Source organism: Notothenia rossii (genome assembly GCF_949606895.1).
Source record: "Notothenia rossii genome assembly, chromosome: 11".
Taxonomy (NCBI): Eukaryota; Metazoa; Chordata; class Actinopteri; order Perciformes; family Nototheniidae; genus Notothenia; species Notothenia rossii.
The window spans coordinates 40,692,440-40,702,266 of record NC_136910.1 but is presented as its reverse complement, the minus strand read 5'-3'; the positions used below and the strand labels follow the sequence as shown (position 1 = coordinate 40,702,266).

Here is a 9,827-nt window from a genome sequence, read left to right as displayed (position 1 = left end):
ATTGTTTTTATCTGTTGTTTCAGGATTTCAGAGGCCTGTTGGACTGTATTATCTTTTTATAGGAAACTAACGAAATGCTTTTGGACCTCTTCTGATTTACCTTATTAACTCTCACCTGCACTTTGTGACTTTATTTTTCGAGCCGCTGGAATGCTTTGGAAGGAGGATCTGAAGAGAGTTGGCCCTTGGTTTGTTTGTGACCAGGTTGAGGGGAGCAGGGCTTGATAAAATGTCCCCGGACAGGCGGGGGGGCTTTTATTTGCTTGTCCTTGGAGCTGATAACTCTTAGATTGGCTGTGTGAATGAACTGACGTCCCTTCACCACACCACATGCGCACACACACACTTTATTTCTAAAGACAGGTGCTCTGAATAAAATCAAATAATGTCCTTAAGCAGCAGCAAATGTCCATGTTAGATTATATATTTTTTTATGAAAATAACCTTTTGTTGTAAAAGCAGATTATTAATTTGACAAATGGTACACTTGAAGTAGCGCATTTCTGTAAAGATATAAATCAGAAATGATTTAAAATAAATGTCAGATATTTATAAATGTACTTTTTAATGTTTTATTTTTTATAAATTCATCTTGCAAGTTGTATTGTTTCTAATTAGACTTGTGCACATAATATAATACTAACTTTTCATCTGATCAGAATGAATGAACTAGCAAGTAAACATTTTAGTATTTTATTTAGCATTCTTATTTACAAAATGCTCATGTTACAATTCATAGTTGCCTGTACTTTCTGTTACTTTTGGATTGCCTCAATATCAAATGCAGTGCACATAAATACAAATGATATTGCTTTTACTTAAAAACATTAAGTTAGACAACAGATCAATGTAACCTTTTAAACCGGTTGTTCATTAATCTATGTCAGGCTTTGGACCAACAATGAAAGTTGCGCAATACAAGACAACATACAACAGTTTACAAAACAAAACATCTGCATTTGAAATCTAACATAATAATGGACTGGGAGATTTGCTATACAGTAGCTTCACTCATGACCTGTTTTACTCTGTGTGTAAGCATGTGCTTCAATATATAACGTTCTTTATATTTAATTTGAATGTACTGTAACATTGTAATCATGCTAGTAATCCCCATTTTAAAGAATGTACCTGTTACATGTAATCTGTTACTCCCCGAGCCTGGTAATATATAAATAAAGCTATAAAGTGAATTCACTCAAACAACACGTTCTGAGAAGTTTCATTTTTATTTGACTGAAGTTAAATGAACCACAGAGAGTTGCAGAGAGTGGTGGAATCTTTAACAAAAGAGATATTTCCCGTCATTCATTAAAAAAAGGTCTAATCTTTACAGAGTAGTTGGGGTGGTGGGATCACGGGAGGGAGGGAGGAAACACAAGGAAGGAGAACAAGGAGACAAAAGAAAATAAAGACTTAAAAGATGTGAAGTTTCTGCTTCACTTCCGTTTTCCACCTTAGCAGCAGCCCAGATTGACAGACTATTTATATTGCACCAGGTAAGTGCTCCGAATGGGAAAAAAGAATCACATTCAAGTTAATGGCAAGACATACACTAGGCGACATGACCTCAGAGTGATCTATAAAGTGCCCTTTAGGTTCAATGGTGTTAGAAAAAGGAGAGAAACAAAAACATAAAAAAAGAAAAAACATTTTCTTTGTAAGAAACGTGCTGCTTTATATTCAGTGGCAATCACAGCTTTCTCTCAAACACCCGCGCACGCAGCTTCATTTTTTGTGTTTTTGATCAGTAATACTTAATATTCACATATATTTATATATCAGGAAAGAACTTAAAATGTGTTTTTTTTTTCCAAGAACAATTTACAGCATTATGAACAGCAACAGGCATGAGAATATTAATATAATCATTACGCAAACATCTCGGAGGAACTGTCCCCAAGTGTTAAGATTTCCCTTCTCGACCAATTACACGTCCAATTTACTACCATGTAGTCAAAGCAAACACAAGATACGGTTTCATGCTGCCCTCATAGCACTACGATAAAAAAACATTTGATTCAACACATTTGCTATCACCATAACAAATGATATGGATTAAGTATTCCCCCGACTAGCCAGATTTACACTTCACACGCCAAGTCGTATAGAATTGTCAAATAGTAAACATTGTTCATCAGTACAAATGGGTTAAGAGTATTTTCCTGAAAGAATCATACCAATGATTTAAAAAAAAAAAAAACTATTTGAGGAGGACAACAACTATATGAAAAAATCTTTGGGGATTATTAGATCCCCCTTTCTTGAATTCTTACCAGTGGCTAAAAAAAAAAAAGGGAAACTACAAAAAGGCTGCAGCGGCGATTTTGATCACACAACAAATAGACAAGGCTCTACGGAAGGGTCTGGCCGATTTCCTGAACTGTGATTGGCTAGCATTCCTAAGGTAATCTGGTGTTGGTCTAAGTGTTTGAGAGAGTTGTGATCATAGTGCCTTTGCCGTTTCTTACAGAAAATAGTGCATGTAGGAGCCAGATTAAGGCCATGCTAAATCCACTGCATTGAAGGGTGCTTAAATAATGTGCTATAGTATATGTAAGGAGCTATTGAAATGCATTAGTGTTTTCCAGCACTGTAGATTTTCACAGGACGAGGGTAGAGGGGGAACAAACGGCAGATTAGGGGCCAGCTCATTCATCACTCATGCCTGCGGATAAAAGATGTCAGCATTCAGCAGTGCGGCACTCCCTTTCTTCCCCCAGCACCTTTAAGGAGTGACCTACCCACTCTGAAGAGATTTAAAGACGTAGGCAAAGTTGCTGGACAAATGGCTGTACAGTCTGAAGCCAGCGTGCCGTGGAGGGGACTCACAGTCAGGCGTTACAGGACAACATGCTCGCACACAACTGCTACAGCAGCTGCTTCCATATCCCTGTGGTGCATTCTTTCTTTTTTTAATTTAAATTGTTGGTTGGTTCGATGCAGTCAGAGGCTGCCGCTCTAGTCAACGCCCTCGAAGCCCTGCGCGTTCTCCACAGCCATGAGGAGTTTCTCTCTCAGGTCCTCAAAGGATTCGTAAGTGGGAAGATCCAAGCGGTTGAAACTGGGGAAAGAATTGTATTGCAAGTTATAAAAACTCCACATTTGGTTTCAAAATACAGCATTAAAACGTAACTTAAATGAACTCCACTTAGTATTTGTAGCCATTGAAGCTGCATGGCTATTTGTCAATCTGTCAGTCAAACCGTCCACTTTGGTACAGGTACATCTCAACAACTGCATGCTAGAAGTATTCTTGGTTCCCTGACCTGAGTGACCCTTTATTTTCCCTCAAGCATAACAATTAGGTACAAATTTGTAATCTTTTGAAGAACTGGTTTTATGACAAAACTCCCTCAAGAAGTAAACCACATTCCCATCAGCCTCATCTGCACTTTGTGTCAAATGTTATTAGTTACTTAGCATTCCCTTTCCCACCCAAAGAAAAAGCTGTTTATGTTTGTTTTTTATTTAAAAATATGTGTCGGAGAGAAGTTATCTAAAAAAAAAACACAAGTTCCATTTGTATATCTGTTGTTATTTGGCCTCTCTTTCAATCTGTCAAACCAGAGCTGGTGATTGTTGGAGCAGTTGAAGACCAAAAGGCGAGGTAAAAGTACTTTTGTGATGGATTGAAGGAGAGCAAATCAATTGTATGCTTTGTATTATCAAAATAATTGTCACAAAAAAAAAGAAGAAATTCCCAAATTGGGATCAATAAAGTACTATCTTATCTTATATTTAGTTAAATACATTTAATTTAGTATCGCAGAAAAGGGGCTTGATTAGCATGTCCATGCGGCTGAAGTGTTCTCTTTAGAGGAGCTGTAGCCGATAGATCCTGTCAATACTGCAGATTTTTCCCAGGATTAAATACATATTGTTACTTTTCTACTGAAACAAAAGCCAGATGGAAAAAAGGTGAACGTGGTAAAATGACACCTTGTTAGCATCGTGCTTGTGGGTGTGTTAGCTAGCTGACATTAGCATTAAGCTCATAACAACACTGTGCCTAAGTAAAGCCTCAGAGATGTTACACAATCAAAGTTGTTTTTGTGAGTGTGACTGTGTGTGTGACTGTGTGTGTGTGTGTGTGTGTGTGTGTGTGTGTGTGTGTGTGTGTGTGTGTGTGTGTGTGTGTGTGTGTGTGTGTGTGTGTGTGTGTGTGTGTGTGTGTGTGTGTGTGTGTGTGTGTGTGTGTGTGTGTGTGTGTGTGTGTGTGTGTGTGTGTGACATACCATGTGTGAGCTCTTGGCAACTTTTCTGGTGTTCCCCACTGCTCGATGGTGAACAGCTGAGGTCCGTTAGAGCCTGGCAGAGAGAAATGATAATTATGATATCACAGTTGATATAGTAATACTCTAACCTCTTGATAAAATCAGTACATGAAACCATTGCCAGATTAATCAGATATACATAATATTACTCACACGATGTTTCAGCAGATATCATATCTTACATTTTTGTATCAGTCTTCAACATTTATCTCTATGTGCACAGTGATAGTAACTCAATTCTTGGAAGTGCAGCTGTTGACTTGTGTCACTGCTAGATAGAGTACAGGCCATGTGGTTTAAACAGATAATATATGCTTTTAAAGAGGTGGTACCTGACATAAAGGAAACATGGAGTTATCTGGTGAGGTAACTTACCATAAAGCTCAGCAAAACCATTCATGGGCACTCGAGACGTTCCTGTAACAAACTGGAGGAGTCGGATCCTCTTTTCAGCATCCATCAGCAAGACCACCTGCACACAGAAACAATCTCTCAAAAGACTTGATCGACACTTCACAGAATTCAATAATCAGATAGCCAAACCAGCAAAGGTTATTTATATGATACTTTGTCATTTCTATAACTAAAACAGAGCTGTATCAACTAATTAAACAGACAAAGAAAAAAAAAATGGGATGAAAGATATACGTAGAGTAATTTTTATGCAAAAATGCCAATTTCCGCCTCTACTGTGCATTTTAAGATCTCCCACTTTTCTCTAGTTTATATAAACTCAATATCTTTGGGATTAAGGCTGAAAAAACAAGACATCTAAAGATATCATCTTGGACTCTTAATTTGTGTTTAAATAATTATTAATCAGGACAGAAATTGGCAGATTAATGAAAATAATTGCTAGTTGCAGCAATAAACTACAGATCTAAGTATGATGCAATTACTCAAAACATCAAAGCTTTTGTTGACAGTTTTGAAACCTAGCTTTTCTTTGTGTGTGTGTGTGTGTGTGTGTGTGTGTGTGTGTGTGTGTGTGTGTGTGTGTGTGTGTGTGTGTGTGTGTGTGTGTGTGTGTGTGTGTGTGTGTGTGTGTGTGTGTGTGTGTGTGTGTGTGTGTGTGTAAGAAAAGCATTCTAACAGAGACAGTTGGAGCCAGTTCTGTAATCAAATGACATGACACTGATGTCTGTGTGTGTGTACGCATGTAGACACAACTCATGGCGTTGTGTGTGTGTTGTTTGCTTTAGTGTACGTGTGTTAAAGTGAAGGCAGATGATAACAGAGCAGCCACTACCTCAGTCTCTTTCATCAGAGCAAACAAGCCCGTTCTTCCAAACAGACTTTGACCCTGAAAAAAGCCAGGCCAGTAAAACCTGTTGCAAGCTTCAGGGAAAAAGACAACTGATGCAAATGTAGCTTTTAGAAATTACCCACATTTCATGAGCGACAGGTGGCTGATAGATTACTCAGCGCGCGCGCGCGTGTGTGTGTGTGTGTGTGTGTGTGTGTGTGTGTGTGTGTGTGTGTGTGTGTGTGTGTGTGTGTGTGTGTGTGTGTGTGTGTGTGTGTGTGTGTGTGTGTGTGTGTGTGTGTGTGTGTGTGTGTGTGTGTGTGTGTGTGTGTGTGTGTGTGTGTGTGTGTGTGTGTGTGTGTGTGTAACAGTCATACCTTCCAGAACCACTGTATGACAGGATGGTTGGGACAGTAGCCGTTCTTGTAAACAGTGTGTTGCCTCCAGTCGTTGACATCGACGTCACCCAGACCACACATGAGCAGCTGCACAGAGACAGAGGGCAGTAGGAGGAAGATGTGATTAAAACTATTTGTTAAGTTGAAATGCTCATTGTGTGATAATCAGAGCATAAAACAGATAGAATAAAGAATCCATACTGTACCTCCAGTTCATTTTCATCAAAGATCTTGATCAGATCGATGATAATAAGCTCAGTGAAGCCCTGAAAATGGAACACAAGGGGGATTAAATTCTCTTCATGGTTGTTTAACTGTAGCAATGCAACAACATAACCTCCCACTTAATAACTGAGATGTTTTAAAGTTTAAAAGCTACACATATTCAGTGGAAAGGTTTACGTGTAGGTACAGAGGGCCTCATGCACATGGTCCGTGGCCACATCGCCCCCATGTGGCGACGGTATTATTGCACATAAATACCTCCAGGAAGGCGTTCATCTGCTTCTGGACCCGGTTGACAAACCTCCACTGGATGACCAGGCTGACAGAAGAAAGATTGTTGGACTCATGTTAATAATGACATGTCAATGTATTCATGACTTAGTGCCTGTTACTACTCGTAAAAAGAGAATGATTTGTGATGTTCTTACTCTATGTATTCCTTTTTGTTCTCATTGGTGACCACCATGTCTGAGCCGCTGGGCTTCAGGTCCACCTGGTACGTCTGAAAAAGAAAAAAAACACAAAGAAAATAAAGCCATGCACACTCCAGACACTAATCCCATTCATTTTTTTATCAACATTGAAAATAGTGACTGCTTTTGGGCGTGCACACCTGTCCAAAGTTGTCCTCGTCTATACAGAACCTGAGGTCCAGCTCAGTGGGGTCGTTCTCCAGAATCCACTTCAGAGAGTTGTAGTACTCACTGTCCTGCAGGCGGGCAACACAGGGCAGATACACAGTTACACACAAAGAACACGCAGTCATTCATTGGCTTATATTTGCAGCCAAATGTTATTTCTCTCTTCTTTGGTTGTTATTTCTGTTCTCTCATTTGAAGCTCTATTAAAAGGCATTGATCGGCAGTGCATGCCTCCCTTTGTGTAGCACGCAGGAGAGCAAACATTTTATTGACTGCAGTGAAAATGTTTCTAAAATGCAAAATGTCAGCAAATATTGACTCAAATAAGAATAATATTAGTTTGGCCCAACCTTTACTTGTAACTGTGCTAATATAACAAGTCTAAACAGAATGGATTGAGAACAACATATATATAAATTAGCAGATTTCAAGCATACTCACTAAATGCATATTTTAGTCTTTTTCACAAAGCCAAGTTTAAGATTTAAAAGAATAATGATTCGTCAGTTAATAATATAGCAGCTTGAGCTCTTACCACTGACTCCATGTCTTTAAGGGAGATCTGTTTTCCCAGCATCATCTTGTAGAAGGGTCTGATGAAAAAACCTAAAACAAAGCAGAACAAAACACAGTGCTGTTAATGTAGGTGTGTGGAAACGAGCTTAAAAACATACAATATCATATCACCTTTCTTCCAAATAAATGTCTAATCTGAAAGACTGTATCCAACATCAGGCAGTTTACCATCCAGCAGCTTTCCATGAAACACGGCCATTCCTGCCACACGTCCGATGAACTTGAAGTAGGAGAGGTGATCCTCGTTGCACAGGCCGGAGTTAGGGTTGATTTGGAGAGTGTAGTTGTCTCTGCACACAGGAAGAAAGGCGATTTCCTATTTATTCATGATAAGAACTCCATACATTTCCTTATTTTATAACGATACGCTAGGTCACTAGACACCAAACTTAACTTGGGTAGACTCTGCAGCTCTATTTATTGACTTCTTTCATTTGAGCAACTAGTGCCTGCAGAAGAGGGATTCTTTTTTCGCAGATTATGTTCAGCACATCATTATTTATTTTCCTTATCATGACAGTTAAACCCATGCAAACACTGTTTTGTAGCATTTCACAAAAATACTACTAAAACTGATTTAAAGACATGGAGATTGAGGAAAATGGAGAGGTAAAAAAAACTTCAATGTGGTTGTTAACCATTGGATTTTTATCTGCCGCTGCATGATTATGTAAAAACAATATCATTGAAAATTGGTGTGATAAATAATCACAATGTGGTTTAATTTCAAAATGTTTTTTTGTCTGGCTCCCACGGACTGGGTCCGTCTGCGCCGCGCCGCGCCGCGTCACGGCTGCGCCGCGGTTTTGGTCTAGCGCCATAACCCACCGGACGCGTCCCAGAAGCGTAGCGTAGTGCGTGCAGGCTCGCAGTTTTGTTATTGATTCGGGTTTAATTCGGGTATTAATTAACTTTAAAACATTAATATGTAGTTGTTACCTTCCACTCCACAAACTGCAGCGACTAAAAACCAGGCCTTGTCCTTTCTGATGTTGTCCTTGTAGTAAGCATTGGTTACATCATATAAAATAGTGTGTTTTTCTTTTTATAAACTTTATTTTAAATTATTAGGGCAGTACATTTTATAAATATACAAGTTACATTAATAATACATACATCACATAAAGTAAAAATATATAAATAACATAAGGAGAGCACGTTTTATTTTATGCGGCTCAGTTATGTCACAGACTCAAGATGCCCCATGGCAGAGTCTGGGATTTGTCCAGGGTCTTTCTTCTCCTTAGTTCAGTAAGTATCTGTTTCATGATGGTGTTACTGCCTATTACTCTCTGGTTCAGTATCATTTTACACCTTGTCTTCCATATTTTCATACATGCGATACAAATTACCATCTGAAAAAGTTCCCTTTGCTTTATGCCCATCCCCTCATCCAGAATACAAAACATAATGGAGGCATATCTTACATTGAATACTAAACCAATGCCCCGCAGGAGCGACCACACCTCCTCAGCTCTGTGTGTTTTTCCACTTCCATGATGAAAACCTCGTCGTCCATTGTGCGTATCGTAGTGGAGGTGTTGTGATGAAGGAGGGGGTCTGCTAAATTAGTATATGTGGGGGATGGGCCTGGCCCGGATGCTCACCTGCGAGGGGGGGCTGCCTGCCCGACCTTACGTTACGGCTGCGCCGCGGCAAAAATAGGATTCATTAATTTTAGAGAAACGCTGCGCCGAGCCGCTTCTGGGACGCGTCTGAGCCGGGACGCGGCGCGTGTGGTGGAATAGCACCCATTGACTAGAGTGGCCGCGGCGCAGACGGACCCGGTGGAAACTGGGGGTTAAATCAAACAAACTTTAGTGAAAGTCCTTTACAAGATCCTGATTTGTATTATTTATTTTTGTTACCTTTGCCCTACATGGCATAACATCAGTTATGCCATGTAGGGCAAAGGTAACAAAAACACAGTGATAATTTATTACTGACGGTGCCAAGAAAGGAAGAAAACATACGTCACTTTAATTATCTAAATGTTTGCTGTATGTGGGAAACGTTTGTTCCAGGATGGCTTTTTCAATGAGAGGAAAAGTGAATCAGAGTTGAAGGAAACTTTTACAAGTCTCATAGGAAAACAATATGGCAGCTCTGCCCCTTACGCCCCCTTGTGGAAAAAGCAAATAAGAGTAGAGAAGGATTTTTACTCTACAAAGCATGGCTCTCTTAAGTGCCCGATAAACATTCCTGTTGTCATCTTGCAATATACTCATTTATATAAATAGTTATCACCGCAAAAAAACTTATTTAATTTTGTCTTAATTTACATTATTTCATTTCATATTCTGTTCTTGTACATACCCCATATTCTATTGACATGTATATAGACTTGTTGCACTACTTTTTATTTTGTATTTTATTATATATGTTGCATTGTTGGAGGAGCTCAGGTCAGAAGAATGTCATTGCCATTTCTACACTGTAGCTTTGTGCCTATGAAAATAAAACC

The 9,827-nt window shown here is 39.2% G+C and overlaps 1 protein-coding gene across 1 annotated transcript in view; it reads right to left on the bottom strand.

Annotated features, from left to right (window-relative positions):
• Window positions 1–1,210: 1,210 nt before the first annotated feature.
• Window positions 1,211–9,827, bottom strand: part of nedd4l (NEDD4 like E3 ubiquitin protein ligase) — a 54,512-nt gene continuing 45,895 nt past the window's right edge. The window contains exons 20-30 of the mRNA XM_079659947.1: window positions 9,481–9,485; window positions 7,532–7,679; window positions 7,323–7,393; window positions 6,760–6,855; window positions 6,575–6,648; window positions 6,405–6,465; window positions 6,128–6,187; window positions 5,901–6,008; window positions 4,653–4,749; window positions 4,239–4,311; window positions 1,211–3,064 (exon numbers count right to left, since the gene is read on the bottom strand). Coding sequence (XP_079516073.1) covers window positions 2,962–3,064; window positions 4,239–4,311; window positions 4,653–4,749; window positions 5,901–6,008; window positions 6,128–6,187; window positions 6,405–6,465; window positions 6,575–6,648; window positions 6,760–6,855; window positions 7,323–7,393; window positions 7,532–7,679; window positions 9,481–9,485 — 896 coding nt within the window. The 3' untranslated portion in view covers window positions 1,211–2,961. The remainder of the gene's footprint in view (window positions 3,065–4,238; window positions 4,312–4,652; window positions 4,750–5,900; window positions 6,009–6,127; window positions 6,188–6,404; window positions 6,466–6,574; window positions 6,649–6,759; window positions 6,856–7,322; window positions 7,394–7,531; window positions 7,680–9,480; window positions 9,486–9,827) is intronic.